At 40.5% G+C, this 26,937-nt stretch overlaps 1 protein-coding gene across 2 annotated transcripts in view; it reads right to left on the minus strand.

The window, feature by feature from the left end:
- Positions 1-26,937, minus strand: part of Pappa2 (pappalysin 2) — a 248,725-nt gene that overhangs the window by 74,028 nt on the left and 147,760 nt on the right. For both annotated transcript variants that reach the window (XM_006496824.4, NM_001085376.3), the window contains one exon: positions 1,836-2,007. In XM_006496824.4, the coding sequence (XP_006496887.1) occupies positions 1,836-2,007 (172 nt within the window). The remainder of the gene's footprint in view (positions 1-1,835; positions 2,008-26,937) is intronic.

Genomic DNA, 26,937 nt, shown 5'->3' on the forward strand with positions numbered 1-26,937 from the left:
CAAGGGTCCAATGACTGCTGAAGCACCTCTCACCTCTGACGCTACATGTTGGCTCGGTGTTTTCCTTTGCTTCCCAGTGTGTCCCTGTTGCCAGCCAGAAGAATTCAAGTCAAAGCCACACACATTTTTCTATTTAGCTTCAGTTCTCATGTCAACAGAAAGCAAATATCCCCACTGTCTTGTGATCATGAGCCTGGATTGTACAATTTCCTGCATGAGGCCAGTGTCAGGTGACAGTGACTGGTCAGCTGGAGGGCGCCATTGCTTCCTCCATCATGAGTTTGACAAATGTGAGCCCCCATCTTTCTTCCAACCAGGTTCCTCTCATACTTAGCACAGTGGGGAGGCCTGGTTCAAACTGCAGCAAACCACTAATCATTATAAGACTGTCTAAACTCCATGTGTGATGCCTGACCTTTGCTTGTGACTTTTTTGAGGGTATTTCCATTTTTTTTTTAATGTTCAACTTTAATGCATGACAAACACAGCCTTTCTTCTCTGATCTTAACATACCATACACATGTATTTAATCCATAACTTGTTGAATTATTTCTACTTTGTTTTCAGCATGATGTACCTTTGCCTTGGTTAAGACCAGGTGATAGAAGATCTTTCTAGATTAAGAATTTGCTGCCTCAAGTTTCATTAAAACTGTTTTTGACTAGGTGATTTCACGAAACCTTCTAAATTTCACTATCTTTAAATTCTGACAAAATCTAAGCAAGTGAAATTCCTCCAAGGGTTCACAAACTGTTAAGAAATCAATTGGCACAAACTGAAACATTTCCATTTCTCAAGCCATGACCAGCAATGGTGTGCCTGTTCTCCTCCCATGACCAGCAATGGTGTGCCTGTTCTCTTCCCATGATCATGAATATTTCAGGCTTTTTCCTCAAGCATAATTGCAGTTTACCTAGCATATACATCCACTGTCTCATAATGTGACCCTGCTTTCCAAAGGTTTGTTTGTGTTGAAAACTCCCCCTATGAGTATTTCAGCTTTCTCAGGGGGAGATGGAAAACCAAGCTTTTAATTAGGCTTAATTGTTCTTAATATAAGAATCTAACTAAAGAGGGCACCAATGCCCATCATTCTATTAGAAGCTTTTAAAGAATGTTCATCAACCACTGTAATAACACAAGTTCAATGTTTCTCTTTGGAATATGTACAAATGTAAAAACAATGTAAAAAGATTATTTCATTTTGTTTGTTCTTACTATTATACACCTGAAAGATAATGGAAACAAACATTTTGCCTAGCTCTGCCTCTCGAATCATGTGCTTTGCTAGTGTATTTTACTATGCTGGGCCACCCCCAAATCCTGAAAATGGTGTAGTTGAAATTCCGGTTGAGATATGTAAAAATGGAGAAAACTTATTACCATGATACAGCCCTGCTCAGTTATGGGTTTAATGTTTTGGGGTACGATTTGGTTACATTTCTCCAATAATCTTGAAAGTAGATTAGGAGAGCACAAGGCTTACAATGAATTTAGGGAAGTTGACAGTAATCTAATTTGCTGTGACTTATGACCAAGTCTACCTTGAGACATTCACGTCTATGAAAAAAGACATGTTGAGGGTACATTGAATAAGAACTCATATCTACTGCCCATACAGTGAGTGAATTAACACCTAAGGGAGTCAGAGTTCCACATGATTGGACATCTTACACTTCTGTACCACCATACTTCCTATTGCTCTCACAGAGATCATGGTTTTTATTCTCAAAGATTTAAGAACACCAGCCCTTCCCACTATAGACAGAGAGAAGAGGATAGATAGATTCCTGCCTCAGGAACTCCTTCCTTCTGGTCATCTGCTTCCAACTTACCTGCATGTTCCTCAGGTACTGCCCACTGCTGGTCTGAAGGACATACCCCCTTTGACAAGTGATAGCGCACTCCATGTGACCTGGGCTACTGGAGGTACAATTCACCATGTCCGTATGATCGAGTAGCAATGGCGCACATCTTCCCTGTTCTCCACAAGGTCGTTGAGCACAGCTGAGGATGACAGAAACAGAAGCATCTTAGGATAAGCTAAAACAGCAGCAATATACAATTTTTAAAAAATACACCTAAATTGTAGAAAGATTTTCTACATAGCCTAAATGGAATTCATCACTTTGTTCTGTCTCACTGAGAACTATGAGGCATGGTAAAATTAAACCGTGACAGCTGACTTTCTGTGGCCTTCCAGGAATGTCAATGATGATCGGATGAGGTAAAAATGAGTTCTTGGTGTTCCAGACAATCTCTGAAACCAATAGGCCAAGGAATGATGCTTGAAACATTAAGCAACAATATTTCTATGTCCCAATCAATTGAAAAAGACTCAAGACTAATCTCCAGGATAGAACCTGGAGATCCCTGATTTCATCAGGCATTGGCCTTTTAGATGACTGATCACAAAGAAGTCCTAGGAAGAAGGTTGAGTATCAGAGATCATAGACTGACTGACATAAAAACATTCCAATTACTGGTACATATCACTAAACAGTAGCACAAGCTAAGAAAACCTGACAGTGTGAATTGAATCCCCATCACATGTTTGACATTGTGCCTGAGACTTCCAAAGATATCTCCCTAGCAGAGAATTGCTTCTTGGAGCAGTAGGACCAGTCATAAGTAGCCCAAGAGATACACAGACTCTCCAAGGTTCAAGGAGATTCAGCCTGGACTATCACAGCAGCAGCAATGCTACAGAGAACAAGGCAAGAAGAGTGTAGCTCCACTGCAGTGGAAACACAGAGTTTAACTCAAGCATTAGCATCAGACTTCAGTCCCGGCTTCACCATTTGGTACTTGCACCACATAGAGAGAGTTATTCACACCCTAATGTTTCAGATTCTTCCCTCAGTGGAGAAGATTTATAGGGTACACATCTTACAAGATTGAGACTGTTCCAAGGTTAGCCCCTTTGCTGTCCTGCTGACAAAGGTCCAACCCTATCTCAGTATGTTTCCCATTAGACCCCTTTCCTTTTTATTTCTCTCACTTCCACACTTTTCTTGAGTTTAATGAGATTTCTAAAAGGCCTTCCTTCTCCAAGAAGTAACCCTTCCACACTTACTTTCTTCAAATCTCTTAGAAGTATAAAAAATAAGTTCTTTCTAATAATCAATTTACTTGATTTTATTATATATGCATTTTCTTGTTCTTAAATCACTTAATTCACTTACTCATCCATTTACCCACAAGGCAATTATCATTTGACTGTATCAATCTCACAGCTGGAGTAAGAACTCCTTGAAGAGAAATACTTCTTGTCCTATTTTAAATCACCATATACTTCGCTATAGTAGATACAATAAAATCATGGTTAATTAAATTTATTCCTATTTTAGATAGCAAAGCTAGTAGATGGAAAATATGTTAAATCCCATGAAAGATAATTATCCAACAATAATTCAACCATTCTACCCCTATCATTCATTCACTACTAAACACAAATTGTTACAGGCCCAGAGTCCTTACCATAACTGATACCATGTTAGAGGAACCATCTGACCAGCATATAGATCCCAATACCTTCTAAAATAGGAACAAAGACTTAATCCATCAAAGACCTAGTTTATAGTACCAGGATCCAGGAATGTCCCTAGATGTACTAACCTTAATTTTTGCTTCCCACTAAGTGTTCTTGCTAACAAAAGTGTGTCAACCAGGGTGTGGTTTTTGTGCATAAAAGTGAGATAATGGTAAGGCTCAGCATTGCATGATTTGAGCAAATTCTCCATGCAGCTACCAGCAGGCAATACAGATCTTCTATTTGACTTTAGCAATATCCATTTGTATGGGTTATCACACAATAAAAGGACATATTCTTTGTAAGACATTGGGCTAGTATTGGTGGTATGATTGGTGGTATAGCAAAGACTGTGCCCTTAAGAAACTCACTCTAGTGAGAGAGTCTAATATAATAACATATTTTCTTACCCTTGCTCTCCTTGCCAGTGATGAGAATCACTAGAGAACATAGCGATCAGTCATCATCAATGATGTACTCTGCTTGCCCTTGGTTTGTATTAGTTGTCAATGACTTTATCAGACAATTGAACAACAGTATAAGAAAGTAGAAAATAAAATGTCATCAAATATGTATATAGGTCCTACCCTAATTGAGAATTGGTTTAAAAAGCAGTAGCCCCTATAGAGGTAGATTTGATCTGACTGTGATAAATGACTACCCCTGATGCATGGGTTAAACACTATTCTAGTGACTTTCTCATTTCTTCTATGCATGCCTGAGAGGTAGAGGGTGGAAGAAGTAAAGATACATGATGTGAAGGGATCTTTTTGTTGTCTTATACCATAGCTATTTCCTATGATAATATCACATCCATGCATCCCAATGAAAGAAGAAGAAAAATAAGCTGAGGAAAGGGGATTGTTAATGAATAAGTGTGAACTCCCCAAATCCAATGCTGACCAGAAGGTATGCAATATAAAGAAGGAGGCTGTCTCTGAGTGATATTTAACATCTGGATAAAAGAGTCAAAACATGACTGTCTTTGGGATGAGATCAGAATACTTCCTTCACAACGCCAAAGAACTACGAAATCTATAAGTGCTAAATGTTACTCATTATCAAACCACTGTATCTCCTTTAGCATATTGAGCAGGAAGGGGTATAAAAGGGTCATTAACTCTCTGATTCAAGTCAAGTGATTGCCAAGGAGCATGCAGGAAAGATCACATGCTATTTATGGTGATTCGATCTGATGAATCAACATCATGATGAAGACCAAGCAAATGCTGAGACATGATGGAATGTGAGCACTGTGCAGGAGCCTACTTCCATCAATATGGCTAGGACCACATTAGTTGCTAGTATTATGAGCATCTATCTAGCATGAGGAGTGTATCCAGCATTGGCAGCAGAGCGGAACTCGGGAAAAATGTAAAAATTTTATGAAGTAAGACCATGACCAGAGACAGACAGACAGAGACAGAGACAGAGATAGACACAGAGACAGAGATAGACACAGACAGAGACAAAGACACAGACAGAGACAGACACAGACAGAGAATGAAAACCCAAACATGTTTATAAAGTGAGAAATGGTTTTTGCGGCAGCTGCTGCAAATTCTTTCACTAGCTTATATTTCCATTTACTTCCTTTTAAAGGAATTTGTTTTATGAGGACGGTGTTTGTCAGGTCGTTAGCTTCTGATGGCATCTGGTACCAATTGTGGACTTCTCTCCTTGTACCCCAGTCCCAAACCCTCTTTGGTGTTTCTCTTCCACTACAAACATTGCCTCCTGAGCGAGTTTGTTGTGTTCTATGTTCTCTCACCTTGTCACCCTCTATTCTTTCCCAGTGAGACCCAGTCCAAGCAGCAGGAAGACAATGCTAATGACATGAATAGTTCTTCTTAGACATTCTCAAAAGTTCTCTTTTGTTCATCTCTGGAGAAGGTTAATGAAGGTGGCAAAAAGGATGCTTTGCATTGTAGAGTGGGAGGGGAAGAGAAGCTATTTATCTTGGTTTGGCATGCAAGGAAACTAAAGCTGTTTGGAGACTGGCTAGAGGCCACACTTGGAGTCAGAGGAAAATCTTCATCTCCCAAGCCTCCCTCCTAGGCCAGCTTAGACCACTAGGCCCAGGGATGAGGCTGATTTCCTGCTGTTTTCTGCCCAAGTCAGGAAAAGGCAGCATTGGCTGCATGAACCAAAGAGTTCCTTACCAGAAAGGGATGCATAGAATATGTATTGGTTCATTCGAGAATTGAACAGCATTCTCTCAAATGGTGGCAAATCAAGGAGGCAGTGTTTGTCCAGGTGCTATCTGTGAAATAGCCTAAGTGTGCCCCCTTTGGTAATGTCTTTCTCTCCCCCCTCCTTTGTGTCTCTACCTCATCACAATGTCTTCTCAGGCAGGGATCTGATGAGATCAGTCAAAGGTGACTCACAGAGTTATAGTCAAAGGATTACATTTTTCATGACCAAATTTCAAGTCACTGGGTTCTTAGAAATCACAGCATGGACTCTGCCACCTACCCAGCATTCTGCTGTATTATTTTGTCTCTCTATTTCATGAGAAGCCTCTATCATCTTTCTCTTGCTTCTCATTCCAAAACCCATTATGTCAAAGGGATTTAAATTGAAGCACTGAAGTCAGGAATTCCTATTAACCAATTCAACTCCAGGCTATCATCTTCTTGTATGGAATTAACTCCAAAGCTCTCCACACTCATTCCTAACAATCTCCTACTCTAAGGTTTCTCCTCAGGTGACTGGATATGCAAATGATGTCCAGAGGTGAGAAACCCCTGCTACCAAGATTCCATTAAAGATTGGTCCTCCGCTCTGAGGTAGACTCTCAATTAGAGCTGTGCCGCAGACTCATTTAAATAGCTTTTAAAGCATGTATATTTTTAGCCCTTATCACCAAAGGGATTTTTATTCTACCAGTGGTATGATGCAAGAGTTTGTAATACTTTTAAGTTTCAAACAGTTATTGTTTTGATTTCTGAGTCTAGGGATCACTTTGTCACCCACACTGGACTTGGCTTCACATCCTTATGATCCTTCTGCCCCTTCATCTCCATGCTGGCATTACAAGCATATGCCACCAGGAGCACCTGGTTTCAAAGATTTTTTTACTACTCACCAAGAGTGAATCCTGTCCCATATCAATACAATATCAATACACTCTAGAGTCCAAGACTATATAGAAACAAAACTGACCCCCAAAAGAGAAATCAATTCCACTGCGGAATCACTCTGTTTTACTGTATTAAACCCAAATTATCACAGAGAAGACACAGGGTAGGCTAAAAGCCTAAAGTAGTCTCCAGTTCTGACCAAAAAAAAAAAAATTAAATACATTTGAAGAGGGAAAATAAATCATATGCTACTCATGAATTCATGGCTCCTTCAGAGACCATTTTTTCATTACATTGATTTGACCTTCAGGAATGATTAGGATGTGCAAGGGCTAAATAAATGTCCTGGAAAGTTATTCTTAAGGCTTTCTAGCCAGAACACAAGGAACTGGAGCAGCGTGAAAGCCTGGGGTAGCGGGGGATGAGGGGGAGGTCATGATTTTTCCTGCACTGTGAAGAGCACTTGGTATGCCTGGACCGCTTCCATTCTGACCAGCAGATTTGGAGAAATCTGTGCTGAAAGGAGTCAAGCTCTGTGAGACAGCTTTAGAAAGAAGCTCATCCAGTGGTGAGTGACAAACACATTGAGGTTGAGACCAGATGACAGACAGCATTCTCTGCAGGTAGCGTAGCCAGACCCACTGACAAATTGCCATGAGCTGTCCCCCATGAGATGACAAAGCAGACACCTCTTGGTAATATTTTCATTCTTAAGGGATTTCATTCTGCAGGAATGTTTTGCTAGAAACCCTGATACATGTGGAACTTGTGGCTATTCTACCTACAGTTGGCAAAGAGTAATGGTCTGGTGTCCTATGAAAATTCTGGCTCACCTTGGAAACGTCGATGAGAATCAGTTCAGAAACCCTGTTTCCCTCATATTGGGTTAAGGAAAGTTTGTGTGCTGTGGGAACACATACACCAGTTACTGTAGAAGAACTAGGCTTTGATAAAACTGAAATAAATAGATCTGAAAGATGAATCAACCCAAAGTCCTCACTGCAGAGACAGAGAAACTAAACTCAAAATAAATGGAATAGTATTCCAGAACTTTCCGCAGATCTAGTATCATAATAGATCATTTAATTAATAATCATTTAATTAATTAAATCATTTAATTAATATTTATCCAACCCCCAAATCAGGGTAACCCCAGCTCATGAATTTTCCTAAAGTTAATATCCTACCCTCACTGGGGCATCCAGAAGTGGGAGACCACAATGCTTCTCTTTTCCTTGAACAGCATGGGGAAAAACTGTCTGGCATGTGTGTCACAGTCTTGAAGAAAGAGCCTCGATTGGTAGAGAAAGCAGTAGACATTGTGATCTAGGCTCTGGGCTTGGTTTGCCCTGCTGACATCTGTGACCTTGGATAAGTCTCCTAACCATTCTGGCTTTCTGTCTGCAAATTTGTAAAATAATGGGGTTGAAATAGGTTCTACCAAAGGCCCTGCCAGCTTTAGCATGGTATTCAGTTTCACAGATGAGGTGATGGTGGTATTGGGGTGGGAGTGCAGAAAACTCTGGAACAGACAGGATGTGGTAGGGAATGCAAGAAAGAGTTTGTCATAATCTTTCCTGCCCAGAAGAAATCTTGTGCTAAAGCCCAACTTTTTAAGTTCTCGTGTTAAATAAGTGATCGCAATGGCTATATCCAAGAAGTGTTGCTATGGACTAAACAGCAATCCTGGTGTGCTCCCTAGAGGGTCCCATTTAAAGTTAAATAGTAAAAGGTGATCAGATGTCTCCCACTCTGCTTTATTGATTCTTATTGAAACAAGAAGGTGTGAGCTAAGAAGGAATGTACACATGGGATTTGACAGCCAACAGGAGTAGGGTGCATGGAAAAATTTGGTGGAGACAGAGTCATCATTAATCTTCTCACTACCATCAGCAAAACCAAATAGCGCCCATCCTTAGACATTATGTGGGTTCCCAACCTGTGTCCTATTCACCTCTGGCTTCATTTGGTTTTCACGGATAGGAACCGGATTAAAGGCAGAATACGTTTCTAGCAAGAGCAAACCACTTCTTCTGCTTTGAGGTGTTTTTATGACAGGATCTGGAAAAGGGAAACTGATTCAAATTCTTGGCCCCTGAAGAGTCTCATTTGACAGAAATCTTGGTAGTAGTTCTAATTATTTTCTCATATGACAGAAAAACGACCAATTCCTGAGCCCAATAGACTTCTCCGATTCCTGCATTCTGAGAAAGTGAAGTTTGTCTGTGGTCCTATGTTAAAGTCTCCCCACTCACTTCAGCTCTCCATCTTGGTCCACCAGTCCCGCCAGGCCGAGTCATTCCTTCCTAGAATGTGACCTATTTGTAAGATGAGAAGTAGACTCCGGTGGCCCCAGCACTTGGTAATTCATTTTATTCACTTCTAATTCTGGGCACAGATTTTACCATGTCTGGCCGTAACACCAGTAGTCCCATCCAAATGCCCCTGTCCTTCTAAAAAGAAACAGATTTGCATCAAATGGCCAAAAGAGCTCCCTTTCAAAAAAAGCCCTGTCTTACCCAGTTCCAAACTCCATGACTTTTATGTAGATTATAAAATATGTAGAATACCAAAGAAAGAATCAAATAATCTAATTACTGACTAACAATCAGAAAGTGATTCCCAGCACCTGCCCAGAGAAGTCGAATCACCCATCTAAAATAACCACAGGATTTCTAACTAAGTCCCCTAACAATTTCGAAAGGCTGCAACTCTCTCTACATGGGGCATTTCCTAATAAGGAATGATTTACTGGAGTTCTGCAAGTGATTGCTTTCTTGATGCCTTCCCTGCCCACAATTTGTCGTTGGATAGCAATTAAATTATTAACCCAGGAGTGACAGTCATCCAGCCACATGCAAAGGCTGAGCCTTGGGAATTAGGACACGTGTGAAACTAAGTGACGGACAGCTACTGACCATGTCACTACTAGACCTGAAGCTACAGGGCAAGAAGACACAAGCAGCTTAGCTTGGCTGTGACCCTTTTATAAGCTATGGGTAAATGGAGGCCTACTGCCTTGAAAGGCTCATCAATTCACAAGAAGTAGGGCACAAAACCCATGTTGAGCCATTCTGGACTCTTACTTGGTCACTTCCACACCTTCTATAGATTCTACAACAGAAGTTTCCTATGTAACCCCAGAACTTGTTACTCTTTTATTGACATCATGTTTGTACTATTAATTACTGTGGATATTTTTTTCTTTTTAGAACTATCAAGCTTGATGACAGTAACAGCTCACTTGCTTGTAGAGGAAAGAGAGAATAGGGGATCCTGAAGTCATTCAGTGAAGCAAGATGGTTCACGTGACAGTCTACACATTGGGCTTGCTGCCACTTCAACATTCCGACTTCCTACACCTCTGTGGCTATGCTGAGCAAAATCTGCAGAGGGTCAGAGGATCATTCTAAGCAGAGCTTATGCACAAATGTGCCACCATATCTGTCTGGTTGGCAGGCTCGAAAGTCTACAGAACTCTGGAAATACAGCCTTGTGTTTATTCTCTGCACTTTCTCCACAGCTGCCATGAAAACGGAGCATACTAACAACACTAGTGCTGAGTCAAGTGCTGTGGCACTGGTGACATTTTCAGTTCATTGCCTTTTATCTGTCAGCATAATGTACAAATGCCTACACTAGACGATGTTTCCGCAGGGCTCTGATTTTGCATTGCAAAGGTCCATAGGAAATGAACGTTGTATAAGACATGCTTATTTCTGATCAATAGCTATTTTCCATTTTAAGGAGAACTTTGTGGATTGCCAAGACTTCACAAAAATAACTTTTTGGTTTTTTTTTGTTTGTTTGTTTGTTTGTGTTTGTTTTTGTTTTTTGAGACAGGGTTTTTCTGTGTAGCTCTGGCTGTCCTGGCACTTACTTTGTAGACCAGGCTAGCCTTGAACTCAGAAATCACAAAAATAGCTTTTAATGGCAGACCCTCAGACAGCACGATAACCCGCTTCAGAGAGTGCTTCAGAGGCAACGTTTTGAAATCAGACTATTCTTAGTGTTGACTCCAGGCCTTCATCTCTCTTTCCTATGAGATACTTGCTAATTAGATCCTACCCTTCCATTGAAAGTTGTCACCTAAATTCTCCTTATAACATGCCCCACCAAGAATAACCTCCTATATAGTTTTAATTTTAATTGTAATAAAAGCTATTTTAAAATAGTCTCATCTACATGCTAAAACGCTCCCAGATGAGGGCCATGAGCATAAAGCCTTTTACTTTTCTTCCACAGTTCCATTAGAAACGACTCATTAGAAATAGCTCGCTGTGGCTCCCAGGGCAGACCGTTGTCCACGCAGCCATTTCTCATTGTCCAGGGGACTCAGAATTTTCTCTAGTGGATTCTCATCCTTCCCTCTCATTTTATGAGCAGATCATTCTGGGAAAAGAAAGTTGGGCAAGAAATCTCGGGAACAATTGAGCGGATATAATTCTTTCCTTGCTCAAAAGAAAACTGGGCAGAAACAAAAACAAATTCAATGTTAATTTGCTAAACTGCTTTGGGGAAGAAGATAATCAAATGAGTAGAAACGCAATACATATTTCATTTCTATAGTGCTTTTCCCAGCAGTAAAGGAGATCATTTCCCATCACCCTGGAGCACAAAAAGGGAAGCCTCTGCTAAAGCTAAAAGATGAGGAGCCAAGGAGTAAGCAAACAATTTAGTTCCATCCCCCCAAGCAAAGGGCAAAACCAGGGAGCCCTCTATGCCCTGCAGCTATCCACAGGGAGGGAATCTGCAGTTTCTGCACAGAGGAGCAGAGAAATGGCAGGCACAGTGAAGTATTGGGATCTGATCTAGGCTGAGAAGAAAGGGCAAAGGCTGGCATTTCCAATCTCAGCTTCAAATAATTGAAGGGCTCTTCTAGGAACTTAGAGAGAGCAGCATCAAATGTCCCGAGGAGCAAGGAAGCATGAAGCAGAATGATAAATGAAAGGGATAGAATGATCCTGGTAAGACCAAAAGCTGATTACAGCAGGAACAAAATGTGAAGGTACTGAGCTCAGCTTTGGCTGCCCAGCTGGATTAGGACTCGGATGCCCTATGACTCAGTCCCTGTTCTACCAGTAACCTACTACATAGCCAAGAAGAACGACTTCTACACCCGAGTCCCTACATCACCTTAGTAGAAAACACCGCCACTTCCTCTAAAAATTCTCTGTGGATCATTGCTAGAACAAGGTCTTTGGAAAACCTACTTTTCTTTTTCTGTGTCTTTTTTCTTCCCACATGTCTGTGGTGAATTTATCATGAAAAGGGGGCAAGGACACATGGATAATCTCTGTGCGACTTGCACTACTGTGATCAGTGGGTCTATCTTTTGTGCCATATCACAGAGAAGCCACCAAGAAGAAAGGGATCTGAGGAGGCTGGGCACCTGGTGAGAGAACCCACCACAGTGGTAACTGCTTTTCCAGAGCTCATGGACTAGAACTCTGTGTTATTTGATGGTGGTGGCTGTTGCTTTATCTCCTTGATTATTTATCTCACAGACCCTACCTCAAAGGATAAAATCCCAAAGGTACAGGACTATACAAAGGCAATGAATGGGAGTTTATGTGATATACATGTACAGAAACTAGTAAGCTTCAAGTTGACTCCCAAGGTAAAAAGGGGGCAAATCAAATATGTATTATTCTTTCATTAGTCATTCTTTAAAATTATCTCATTCTCAGGAGACTATAGGATGTTCATTCCTGAATGGGATTTGCATAACCAACCTCCTTCTCCCAAAGCTAAGAGATCATTACAGAAGAAAGTGTGGAAAAAGTATAAGAGCCACATGTGGTAGATGACTATAAGCAAACAGTGTTTTCTGGATATAGCAGGGAAGCTGCGCATATGGACTCATAGCAATTGTGATAGCACACAGAAGGTATATATATATATATATATATATATATATATATATATATATATATATATATATACCAAATCTCAGCATGGAGATAGGAGCTGATCACAAGTCCCACCACTCATCAAGGAACTAGTATCAATTGTTAGCTGCTGGGAGAGGGAGAGACAGGTTTCTCTAAGAGTGTAACCTCCAGTAAGCTGGCTATACTCCAGCAAGAAGAACACTCTCCACATATCAAAAATTTGTAGGCAGCACAAATTGGTCTTGGTGGGGTTCAAACCAAAAGGACACAAAGTTGGGCGACTGGGGGAGGGGCAGTGGATCTGGAAAGAGTTGAAGGCAGGGAGTGAATAGGATCAAAATACATGTGAAATCACACACCCCCCCCCAAAAAAATCCAATAAAACTGTTTTTGAGAAATTTGATTCTCTTTGTTACATAAGTATGCTTAGGAAAGCATGGCAGGGTTATGAATTATATACATGTATGTGAGCATTTTCATGATAAATATACAATATATGGATATTTGACTTTAATTGATATATACAACACAAACATATTGTGACCTTGAGACAGAATCACACACGTATATAATGTGTGTTTTATTTCTTTGACTTCAGTGTTCTGTTTAAGCCCAATTTGCTTTAATTTAAAAAAAACAAATACTAATTTATAGTGACAAAGAAGATTGAGAGAAGCAAAATAGAGAGGTATTATTAGTGTTTGCAGCAATGCTTACTGCTGATTAAAAGCTAATACATACGTTAACAAAGGTGAACATATGCATGGCCACATGATCCAGAAATTTCCCCCTTAGTAACTGCACAAAGGAATTAAAGACTTACCAAAAAGACCACACAAAAGCATGTAGAGGGCATTTATAGTAGCTTCCTTCATAATTGGCAAAAGCTGGAAGCAAATAAGATGTTCTTCAACAGGTGACTGGAGAAAGAAACTTATGATGGATTCATACCCAAACAACAAACTATTACCCAGCAAGAAGACAAAATGAGCCACTAAGACATGGGAAGATATGGAGGGAGCTTAAATGTGTAAAGAAAAGAAGCCAAAAAGAAGAGACCACAAACAACAATCCAGAAAAGAAAGGCAAATTAATGTCAGACATAGATCAGTTATCAGTGTGGGAGAGAGATGGTCACAGGCAGGATTCTGAAAAGATAGAGAACATTTGGAAAATAAAAATGTTCTCTGTGACACTGTGGGCATGGATTTGTGTCATGACAACTTTGTCTAGACCCATGGAAGAATGACATCTGGGGAGATGAGCTGGGGAGAACGCTGGGAGGGTAGGGACACTTGCTATGCAAGTAGGAAGACCTGAGCTCAGATCTCACACCCAAGTCAGGACAGAGACCTGAGAATAACAGGGGTTTGCTGACCATTGGTCTAGCTCCAGATTCAGTGAGAGATTGCAGATTAAAGTGGAGAGGACAACCAATATCTTTCTGTGGCCTTCAGGCCTACACAAAGGCTTATGTAACTGCCCACATACATTCACATATACTACAGACACCATACTCACACACATAGACCACATACACATATACAAGCACACACAATCAATTAATTGAAAATTTTAAGGAGAATAAACCCCAGTATAAACTACAGCATCTGTAGGATAATCTGTGGCCATGCGGGTCATCAGATGTAACAAATGGACTATGCTGATGATAGCTGTGGAGAATGGGGAACGTTATGCCTGGGGGTGGAGCTAGCTACATAATGGAAATCTTTGTACATGCCGTTCAACTTGGTTATGAATCAAAAGTTAATACAAAATAATATTCTTTGATATTAACAATGCTTTTCTGGAAGGCACGATTATTTAAACAGTTAAATCATTTTAAAAATTAGTTTTATAATTCAATGCACATTACATTAACCTTTTCTGAAAGATTGCTTTGCGAAAATGTGGAACAATCTCATCCATCATTATGAAAAGCATCAAAATAGAGATATAATTGAAACAATAACCCAAACTATTCTTATGTTTGGATTTTTATATAGCTTCATTATTTGGGGGAAAAACAAAAAGCAAAACAAATGCTCGATATCATTGATGAATACATCAACTCTCCCATTCAAGCCACGCAGAAGGTGGCTCTGGAACAGGTAAAGAGATACAGAGAAATGAGCTTGTAAATAAATTCTGGACAGGGGCCATTTATAAACTAGATCAGCTACTGTCAGACAGTGGAAAGACCACACCATTGAGTAGGACGCTTAGGCACTCCACCTACCTCCCAGCAACTTGGGAATTTGTATGGCAGGGACTTCCTTTTCAAAACCACTACTCTTCCAAAACTGTTTGCTTTTTTTTTTTTTTTATTCCTGCATTATAACTCCTCATACAGCGTTTTGGCCTAAATAGTCCAACAGGCTGAAACCACATGACTGTCACATATGACAGCCAGGATGTTTCACACCTACATACTTATAATTCTAGCGTCTATGAGCACATTTGCTTAGCCCAGGTTAATACGATAGTAGGCCGTGCTCCTGCTTTCTACATTTATGCTCATGTGTTGGTCTCTCAGCATGAGTATTGTTGGGACTAGTAATTTTCTTCCTAACACCTAACACAGTGTTTCCCAATCTGTCGTTCATGACCTCTTTGGAACTTGAATGACTCTTTCACAGTGGTCACATATCAGATATCCTTCATATCAGATATTTACATTATGATTCATAACAGGAGCAAAATTACAGTTATGAAGTAACAATTAAACAATCTTATGGTTGGGATCACCACAAGATGGGGAAGTGTATTAAAGGCTCACAGCATTAGGAAGGTAGAGAATGACTGGTCTAAAAAGATGCCATTTCTGTTATTAAAGATGCGATGGTTGTGATGTCTGTCTCTCTCCCCCCCCTCCCTCCCTCCCTCTATGTGTGTGTGTGTGTATTTTATGAATATGAATGTTCAGATGACAGGTAATTTTCATTGCTATCCTCTATCACTCTTTGCCCATTGCTTACGACAGATATTTACACAGAACCAGAAACTTGTCATTTTGTCTATGTTGACCAAGAAGCTCTCAAAATCTACACACAATGTTGAGGTTGTAGATCCAAGGATCTACACCTGACATTTTTACACGGGGATTCAAACACAGGCTCTCACAATCACAAAATAAGCTCTCTTATGCACTGAGCCATTCCCTAAGCTCTTTAAGTTCTTTTTATTGACAAACTGTCTCACTGGATTTAAAGAAACAGATGCCTAGTATGTGCTGCCCCATGCGGTACCACACATGATGACTTCATGACAAGAAAGTAGAGGAGCTTATATTCAGCAGTCAGAAGCACAGAGAAGCCCCCATCAGAGAGTGTTCTAGAGTCAATGACAACTCTGTCAAATATCACTTTCTCCTCTTAAGTCTTCTGATGATAAGAATGTACTCTTGGCTCATCATAGCTTCAAAGAAGAATTAACTAGGCATGATCTAGACATTTAACTAATAGAAACTGTGAGGTTTAGAATGCACTAGTATTAACTGCCATGCTTGTAGCAATACCGTTAGATAGCAATGGGAAATATACACATACATAAACAAGGCTTTCGAAGTTACACTTTTTTTTCCTGGATTTCCTGTACTAGCAGAAAATTTTTTCTCAGATTTTCTCCTCTTTAAGAAGTCAGATTTTTTGTTTGTTTGTTTGTTTGTTTGTTTGGGCTATAGGGCCTGGGTCACAACTTCTCATTTCCCGGGGCTGGAGAGATGGCTCGGCAGTTATGAGCACTGGCTGCTCTTCCAGAGGAAGTACCCATATGGCAGCTCAGAGTTGTCTGTAACTCCAGTTCCAGAGGATCTGGCCCTTTGCACAGGCAGAGCACCAATGCACATAATAAAAAAATAAATCTTAAAAAAACAAAGACAACAATAACAACAAAAACTCTGACAGTAACTTCCAATTGCCTGGATTTGTCTATAAAATGTCCTTGCTCTGGACTTTACATTTTCTAAAAGTCCCCCAAAGTCCAAAGTATCTTTATACCTTCCACTTCAATGGCCCAATCCATCAAACAATTCCACCTCCCTTCACTGCATTGAGCTGTCACTGACCTTACACCATCTCCTCAAAATAGCATGACCAGCTGTCAATGCATCGAAAGTGTATGTCCTCTTTAATTATGGTGAGGCCCGTGGAATTCCCATTACACTAACTCCAATACACTTTGAAGGAGGGTGGCAGCTTTCTTGAAAGTTAGTTGGAGGGATTGGTCATTTTTTCAGTAAATCTTTTTTATTAGAAATTAATTACATGGATCCTAGTCTCAGTTTTGTTTATCTAAAATAAGGGGTCTTTTTATAACATATACTTCAGTTTTTCAATGATTTCTGGCATATTGTGACATTGTGAAAAAATATTGTAGCAAATATTTTGGAAAATTAATATTCCATCTCTTAATACACCTATACATGTATACATATGTTGCTGGATTTTTTAATCCTAATATGCCCATATAAATGACACATAATCTAGATATTTTAATTACAACCCATATGTCTAGTTTGGGCAGATCTAGGATTATACTAACTTATTCCCCTGCTATAAGTCCCCTTATCACTTGCTGTTTCTCCTGGCAGTTCTGGTCCATGGTGGCTTCCTCTTACTCTGTCTTCTCTCTCTCCTCCTCCTATCCCTTCTCTCTACCTGCCATCCCTTCTTTTTTTTTTTTAATATTTTTATTATGTATTTTCCTCAATTACATTTCCAATGCTATCCCAAAAGTCCCCCATATCCTCCCCCCCACTTCCCTACCCACCCATTCCCATTTTTTTTTTTTTTGGCCCTGGTGTTCCCCTGTACTGGGGCATATAAAGTTTGTGTGTCCAATGGGCCTCTCTTTCCAGTGATATATCTTTTGATACATATGCAGCTAGAGTCAAGAACTCTGGGGTACTGGTTAGTTCATAATGTTGTTCAACATATAGGGTTGCAGATCCCTTTAGCTCCACCCTGCCATCCCTTCTTAAGCCTCCAGTCCCACCCTTCCCCTCCACTGCCCAATCACAGGCTCTAGTCTTTTATTGGCCAGTAAAAATGGGGAAACGGTTCAGATGGCATCACTTGTGTATGTGATGGTCTGCTCATCAGGGGCAACCGCCTCTTGAGAAACTAGTATTATTAGCAATAGAATACAAGCAGCATCAGGACAACCCACTGCATACATATGCATATCTACCAGAATGAACACACATACATGAAAGCCCGCCATGAAAAGGAATTCTACTTACGGATTGATTTGTATTATGTTTCTCAGGACGTTCCTTGAAATGAAACCATAGTTACTCTTTTTATTCTGAGTGTGGCAGTAGACATACACACGCACACACACACACACACACACACACACACACACACACACACATTTATCATGGGAATCCTAAACTATCACACAAAACAATATTGCATTTTATAAGATGATAATGAGTATCAAAACATAAACATCTGTCTATCCTTCACTTATCTACCATTTATATCCTGGGTAGATAAGAAATAAAAGAAATAACTCAGGCTGCACATGCATATCCATTTGATAAAATAAATACCTGATTCAATTTTACATGAGAATACTTGGTCTTGATAAGTGATAGGATGAGAGAAATCTTACTGCCCCCTATCATTTTTTGTCAGTATTTATTATTTGCTTTCTATCTCACTCAAAATGTGTACTTTAAATACAAAATGAGTTAATGAAGTTTAATCCCTTTATATTCACCTTGAACTTACACTGAAGCCATCAAAAATTTGAAACACCCATTTCTACTTAGCTCAAGGTATTTGGAAGCTCCATTGAAAATGGTCATCATATTGAAGCCAGCAAGTTAAAGGAAATTTTATGTCAATATGAAAGATAGAGAGATGTTATTCTTGGTACCTTGCCAACTACTACTGTGCCACTGCTCATTTGATAACCCATGCTTCTCGTATTGCCCTACTTTGTAATAGCAGACCTGGACAAACTGAAAATTCTCTTTTGCTAGCAAGCATACCATGGTGTTTTCCTCAGTAGAGAGCACACAACATAGTAACTTACCTCTTCCCTACTATGTGAGAGCCTCTCTCTTATGCCAGTGTACTCAGTGGGGAGCCATGTGGGGCACAGTGCAGAGTGCTCACCTCACAGGGCTCTGTACACCTCAGCTAGCTTCCCTACAACATTCCATGGTCCCCAGTGGGTGCACCCCATCAGGATTTGTCATTTCTCAGGGGTTACCTTTTAGAATTTCAAAAGAATCTTGATGATATCTTTCCAATGAGTCTTAGTAAGTCCTCAGTTTGCAGTTTGGTAACAAGCTACCCTCTCCAATACTTATGGCATGTAGGAGTTCCTGGTGTTTAGACTCATCATGTAGAATTTTAGCCAGCTTCTTTAAATCCATTATACACCATCTCTAGATTCTGCCATGACATACAAATCTCGTTTGAATGGGTACCATTTCCCACACTTGTTCCTTCCTTGACTATTCTGCCACCAGTCAAAACAATGATTGTTCCATTTACCCAGAGTTTTCTTTATACCCCAGGAGTTAGTAACTATGTTAATCTCCCTATTTTAATCACTGTCTCCTGTCTGGACCCTACCCAACACAGAATGGTACCAGTAATAACAGTAGGAGACAGACTGACAATTCTGACGATTCAATTTAGTGATTGGTTTGGTTGTTCTCCTAGGCTCCAATGCCATGCTGAGTACCTTGATAACAGAAATACAGTGTGGTGGTCTGAATGAAACTATCCCACATAGGTTCATACATTGGAACACTTGGTCCCCTGTTGGTGACACTGCTTTGGGAGATTAAGGAGGTGTGGCCATGTGGGAGAGAGTATGTTACTGGAGGTGGGCTTTGAGTGTTTAAAGACTCATACCACCTGTAGTTTGTTTTCTTATTTCACGCTTATTGATCAAGATATGAGCTCCCAGGACCCTATTCTTGTTGCCATGACTGGTAATAACTGCCATTCTTCTGGTACACCATCATAGACTCTTATCCCCCTGGAGCCATAAGACAAAATAAAAACACTCCTTTCTTAAGTTGCCTTGCTCATGGTGTTTTTATCACAGCAATCCACAATAACTAATATATTCTCTGTGGTATGAAACAGTATCATAGGAAAGCAAGCCTTCACTGTGATAAAATGTCAACCAAAACCCAGCATTTTGGGGACCAAAGTGGATGCTGTATGTAGGAATCCTAGGCACATGGGACTAGACAAGTCACAACAACCAAAGAGGGTACATTGAACTCAGAAGAAGCTCCTTCCTTGCATGTTCAGAAAACATGGTGCTAACTGGCAAAAGATAAATATTTTTTAAAAACCAGATGTGACTTTACAGTTCCAGCAATAAAAGTAGACATATCCAGAAGAATGAAGAGGTTTAACCACTGTACCTTCTAAGAGGAGAATGAGAAAACATAAAGATAGAGAAAGAGGGGATAGCTTCTGTACTGGCTAATTTTGTGTCAACTTGACACAGCTGGGGTTATCACAGAGAAAGGAGCTTCAGTTGAGGAAATGCCTCCATGAGATCCAACTGTAAGGCATTTTCTCAATTAGTGATCAAGGGAGAAAGGCCCCTTGTGGGTGGGACCATCTCTGGACTGGTAGTCTTGGGTTCTATAAGAGAGCAGGCTGAGCAAGCCAGGAGAGGCAAGCCAGTAAAGAACATCCCTCCATGGCCTCTGCATCAGCTCCTGCTTTCTGACCTGCTTGAGTTCCAGTCCTGCATCCTTTGGTGATCAACAGCAGTATGGAAATGTAAGCCGAATAAACCCTTTCCTCCCCAACTTGCTTCTTGGTCATGATGTTTGTGCAGGAATAGAAACCCTGACTAAGACAAATTGGTACCAGCAGAGTGGGGTATTCCTGTGACAACCTGACCATGTTTTGGGGAGGACTGTGGAAGGACTTTGGAACTTTGGGCTTGAAGATCCACCCGTTGTTAAAAGCTCTGTCAGATGTTGTGTAGGAGCTTGGAAGATAATGTTGAGAACACTGCAGAAGATGGAGGTCTGGTTTGTGAAATTTCAGAGGGAAAATTAAAGACTTTTCAGGGCCATTGCTGTTTTGATTGTGAAGATTCTGTAGTTCTGGTTAGCTGGGGCTGAAGAATCAGCTGTGATTAACAAGATACCAGAACTACTAAAGCAAAAACTTTGCATTACTGGGACTATTGATGCTGGTTAGCTGGAGTTAAGAAATTAGCAGTGATTAAGAAGAGACCAGCATCATTGAGGTGACATCTTCTGGGAAGTGTTTTCTGAGAGCACAGTGGCTGTGTTCCAGATATAGCCAAAGTTGTACCTTGTGCTGTGGCTGGACTTGGTAATGTATAAGGGTCACCCAGGTGGTACTGGTTTTGAAGGCATGAAGGAGTTGAGCAGAGCAGCTGAGGCTTGGCACTGTGAGAGGCCATGGAAGGCCATTGGTGAAAGTCCAGCCTCAGTTGCAATTGATGGCCCAGGACTGAAGGGGTCATGCAGTGTTTTGGAGATGCCAGTACCATGAGATGACCACCAAGAGCAGCAGCAGCAGTGGAGTACAGGCATCTGGAGCCTAGAGGATGACGCGTGTGCTACAAAGGGCATGGCTGGAGAAGTGACCCAAGCCCTTGGAGGAGCCCAGAAGATTGTAAGTTGGATCCCAGACATTGGACGGTTGGAGATTGACTTTTGCTTTTGATTGTGGCTGTGCCCTGATATTTTCCCTCTCGAAGGAAGAAACTGTTTTAGTGGAGCCCACAGTTAAGAGACTTTTAATTGTAAAAAGACTTTGGATTTTAAAAGAGATGGCTATTTTAAAGAAATTGAAATTTTAAGAATATGTAAAGACTGTGGGACTTTTAAAGTTATTTAAATCTTGGGGATGAATAAGAATGTAAGGGTTGAGGCTTACTAGTGATTTGTTTGTGTGTCAAGTTGACAAGGGGTCAATTGTACTGGCTAATTTTGTGTCAACTTGACACAGCTGGGGTTATCACAGAGAAAGGAGCTTCAGTTGAGGAAATGCCTCCATGAGATCCAACTGTAAGGCATTTTCTCAATTAGTGATCAAGGGAGAAAGGCCCCTTGTGGGTGGGACCATCTCTGGACTGGTAGTCTTGGGTTCTATAAGAGAGCAGGCTGAGCAAGCCAGGAGAGGCAAGCCAGTAAAGAACATCCCTCCATGGCCTCTGCATCAGCTCCTGCTTTCTGACCTGCTTGAGTTCCAGTCCTGCATCCTTTGGTGATCAACAGCAGTATGGAAATGTAAGCCGAATAAACCCTTTCCTCCCCAACTTGCTTCTTGGTCATGATGTTTGTGCAGGAATAGAAACCCTGACTAAGACAGCTTCCATGTAGGATGCTCCAACATGGTGTCATCATGTCCTCCAACAAACTCTATATCTCTTTACGTTACATGTCAAGATTCTATTAAGCATTGTATCATATTCCTACTGAAATATCAACAGTACAGGAAAATGTGAACATCTGATTCATATCACAAACCAAAACTAGAATCACCAGAGACTTCCTCTTGGTTAAAGAATGAAGTAGAATTAAATTTGGAAATACCATTGGCAGTCAGAGCATATACTTCTTGGTGATTGTTGTGGTTGTTGTTGTATTTGTTGTTGTTGCTTTTAAGGTAGGTCTGGATAAGAACTATACTAAAGGAAAGAGACAGACATTTCTTCTTTCTTTTGTGTTTTCCTCCTACTGAAAGAAGTAAAGAGAGCTAAGGATATAGCTGAGTAGCAGACACTTGCTTAGCATGATCTAGGCTCTAGTTCAATTCCAAGCACTACAAAAACATATGAAAGAAACCAGAAAAGGTTAAAATAGTTAAACAAGTCATCCTTTCTTTCTTACAAGCCCTACTTTAAAGACCAGGTAACTGATCACTGCTGTCTATTAATAAGAGAGCTGTTCTCCGCCCATCATTCTCATCAACACTGTCCCAACTCAGCTCAAAATATCAGGTAGACAAAATCATCAGAGTATGTGGATGCACTGAGTTGTTGGCTGCAGCCTTTGCATGCTGGGGGTGAATGGTCTAAAGACAAAAATTCTATAGCACCCTAAAGGCTACTAGATGCTTAAAGTTTAGACGATGATTTTTCAGAACAGAACTTGGCATGTTTTGACATGGTACCACTACTGTCTTTGTAAACAATGCAGTGAAGCAATGGGCCCTGGGCTTATTGGCAGTGGAGATAAAGAAAGGTTGAAAATGAAAAAGAGACAAATATTTATCAAACAAATGCAAACAAAATGAAAACAGGAACGGAAATTTTAATTCCAGACAAAGTAGACTTCAAAGACAAACACAGAAGAAGCAAAAGGTTTGGCAGGAGGTAGAAGCTTAACAAAGACCAAACGCTTAGAATAAGCCACACACCTAATTATAAAACATCAAATTAGAGAGTGCTAACCCTGCTGGAAAGTCATGGATAAACAGAAAGAAGGACTGTTGTCTTGAAGGTTTGTACTAATTTCTCACCCAATGTAGGACAAACAGAGACACTTGGGCAAGTTGAAGGGAGACAAACAGTCAGGACTTTCAATGCTATCATCAACATCAACCCATGTCCTTGGAAATGGAATGCTATGTTTTATCTCCAGAGATTCAACCTTGGGGAACCTGTGGATATGTAATCAATCATGATCAAAGGAGTTGTAGTCAATTTTTCTACTGAATCATGTTTCTAGAAGAATGAATGCCCTGTTGTAGAAGAAGTACCCTGCTCAACAACAATTCCTGTTTATCGATAAATTCTCCTGATTTTTACCTTATAAATTTCCAAAGTCCTAATCTTTAACATTTTAATCTATTTGCATAGCCAGCATGCCAATGCCAAATCCCCCTAACAACAAAAACATAGTTTTGTTTCCCAAAGTCATTGGCATGGTCCTACGACTTTTGGGGCCATCTGATTCTCATGCATGTAACAAGTTAACTGGACCTTTTCTCTACAGTAAAGAGAGAAAGAAAGAGTGTGAGGATACGAAATGTCTGCGTACTTATTGACTGTTAATGGCCAGATGTATGGGTTCCTGATCAGTAGAGTAAGCTGAAAGAGTCAGAAACTGGGCAGCCATCATAAGGTGAATGAGACTAAGAGATTATCAAAGCCAACAAGTTCTCCCTCTCTACTCCCTCACATCTTTTTTTCTGTCTTTCCTTTCTTCTTTCTTTTTAATCCTAAAATGTTGTTCCCAATGCTATAACCCTTCATTGTATGTATGCCATATTGTACCCCTAAAATTTTGGGGTCTTCTCCCAGCTTTGTCTATGACCTTGACCTCTTATCTAAATAAATAATACTGCTCACCTAGAAAAAGAGTCCAAAATGGTCCATATTCCTTAATTGAGAGGGGGGGAGGAGAGGAGAGGAGGGGAAGGAAGGGGAGGGGAGGGGAGGGGAGGGGAGGGGAGGGGAGGGGAGGGGAGGGGAGGGGAGGGGAGGGGAGGGGAGGGGAGGGGAGGAGAGGAGAGGAGAGGAGAGGAGAGGAGAGGAGAGGAGAGGAGAGGAGAGGAGAGGAGAGGAGAGGAGAGGAGAGGAGAGGAGAGGAGAGGAGAGGAGAGGAGAGGAGAGGAAAGAGATCCTCATGTAGCCCAGGGTGGCCTTGAACTTGCTGTGTAGCTGACAATGATATTGATGACCCTTCTGCTTCTACCTTCCCTCAGCTGGGCTTACAGGCTTATGTTACCATGCCCTTTATATACAGTGTGAGGAATAAAACTTAGTCTCATTGATGACAGACCAGCACTATACCAGGTAAACTCCGTCCTACACCCACCCTCTTGTTGATTCTTTAAGACTATAACAAGAATATGACTTGCCTTCAAATGATGTTTCTTAATTAAACTCCACTATACTTCTTACAACCAGACTTTCAGGGCAACATTTTTTTCCCATTTTTATTAGGTATTTACCTCATTTACATTTCCAATGCTATACCAAAAGTCCCCCATACCCACCCACCCCAACTCCCCTACCCACCCACTCCCCCTTTTTGGCCCTGGCGTTCCCCTGTACTGGGGCATATAAAGTTTGCGTGTCCAATGGGCCTTTCTTTCCAGTGATGGCCGACTAGGCCATCTTTTGATACATATGCAGCTAGAGTCAAGAGCTCCGGGGTACTGGTTAGTTCATAATGTTGTTCCACCTATAGGGTTGCAGATCCCTTTAGCTCCTTGGCTACTTTCTCTAGCTCCTCCATTGGGAGCCCTGTGATCCATCCATTAGCTGACTATGAGCATCCACTTCTGTGTTTGCTAGGCCCCGGCATAGTCTCACAAGAGACAGCTACATCTGGGTCCTTTCGATAAAATCTTGCTAGTATATGCAATGGTGTCAGCGTTTGGATGCTGATTATGGGGTGGATCCCTGGATATGGCAGTCTCTACATGGTCCATCCTTTCATCTCAGCTCCAAACTTTGTCTTTGTAACTCCTTCCATGGGTGTTTTGTTCCCAATTCTAAGGAGGGGCATAGTGTCCACACTTCAGTCTTCATTCTTCTTGAGTTTCATGTGTTTAGCAAATTGTATCTTATATCTTGGGTATCCTAGGTTTGGGGCTAATATCCACTTATCAGTGAGTACATATTGTGTGAGTTCCTTTGTGAATGTGTTACCTCACTCAGGATGATGCCCTCCAGGTCCATCCATTTGGCTAGGAATTTCATAAATTCATTCTTTTTAATAGCTGAGTAGTACTCCATTGTGTAGATGTACCACATTTTCTGTATCCATTCCTCTGTTGAGGGGCATCTGGGTTCTTTCCAGCTTCTGGCTATTATAAATAAGGCTGCTATGAACATAGTGGAGCATGTGTCCTTCTTACCAGTTGGGGCATCTTCTGGATATATGCCCAGGAGAGGTATTGCTGGATCCTCCGGTAGTACTATGTCCAATTTTCTGAGGAACCGCCAGACTGATTTCCAGAGTGGTTGTACAAGCCTGCAATCCCACCAACAATGGAGGAGTGTTCCTCTTTCTCCACATCCACGCCAGCATCTGCTGTCACCTGAATTTTTGATCTTAGCCATTCTGACTGGTGTGAGGTGGAATCTCAGGGTTGTTTTGATTTGCATTTTCAGGGCAACATTTGAGTTTCCTTTTTATCAGCATTTCATGTTTTGTTTTGTTTTGGTTTGGTTTGGTTTTTGTTTTTTTGTTTTTTTGTTTTTTTGTTTTTTTGTTTTTTTTTTTTTTTGTTTTTGGTTGTTGTTTTGTTTTGGCTTTTTTTTTTTCTGTATTGTTAGAATTTCAGTGGAATGCAAGGAAAAATTACTTTGGACAAAGAAAAAATACTAATGTCACCATTGAGCCAAATGTAGCACTTTTGGCTTTCAGCTGAGATTCTATGAATCAATCAAGTTAGAAAACAAGTTATACAATTTTAGGAGAGATGCTCATTAATAGTTAAATACAAAATGGATAACATAGCTTATATCACCAGGTATATGCCAACTCTCCATTTATCTACATAATTTTAATGGAATTGGGTCATAAGGCCTAAGGAAGTAGCCAGAAATTTCTTTTTCACGATATATAGAATCTGAGAGTTTCGTTTTATAAGGTGTTTACACATACAACAATGATTGATGTGATATTGCCACCAAAGACTTCTATTTTGTAAGTGCATAAGAATTCACATTTGAAATATATTCATGAGAAAAATACATGAGACTCCTTATGTGTCCTGTGTATAAAAATGTACTATATTGTACTGATCTGCTGGCTGAGAAAGAAAAAGCCAATTTTCATGGCTCCTGTCAGTCACATGTGGTTTGGAAATGTTTATGCATTCCAGATGTACTCAGTGTAAACTGGAGAATCAGATCCTATTTCCACTGGCTTGCATGCACGCATATAAAACTTGTTTTTCTCACAGTGCCACATGAAAATACATGAAGAACCAGCAGCAGGGATCACAATTAATTAGCTTCCTTCTTGAACTTTCGCAGCTATGATGCAGAGGGCAATTCTGTGTTTACCGAGGCTGGGACTTCTACTTTTCTTTGTTGTTTTCTTGTTCAGTTCTGCTCCAGAGAGCATTAAAAACAACTGCCATGCAACATAAATTTATACCTACTATGTGTCAGGTTCCCTGCTAGGCACTAACAAATACTGAGTAGGATTTCCACTACAGGGAGCCCAGAATTCAATGTGAATGAACATGTATTAAAGAAATCAATACCACACAGTGTACAAAGTGGTATCAATACCACTTTGGTACAATTGACCTAAGAAAAGAGTGAAGAAGCTTGACAGATAGGAGTCCTGATGATGCAGTTTGAAATGGCAAGGACTGGGCGACAGTCAAAAGAGTAGGAACATTATGTGCACAGACTCATTGAGAACACATGATTCGAGGACGTGAAAGAAATGCCGTGTGGCTTAAGGCCAGACATAGAGGCAATATGG

The sequence above is a fragment of the Mus musculus genome, chromosome 1, assembly GCF_000001635.26.
Source record: "Mus musculus strain C57BL/6J chromosome 1, GRCm38.p6 C57BL/6J".
In the NCBI taxonomy this organism is placed as follows: Eukaryota; Metazoa; Chordata; class Mammalia; order Rodentia; family Muridae; genus Mus; species Mus musculus.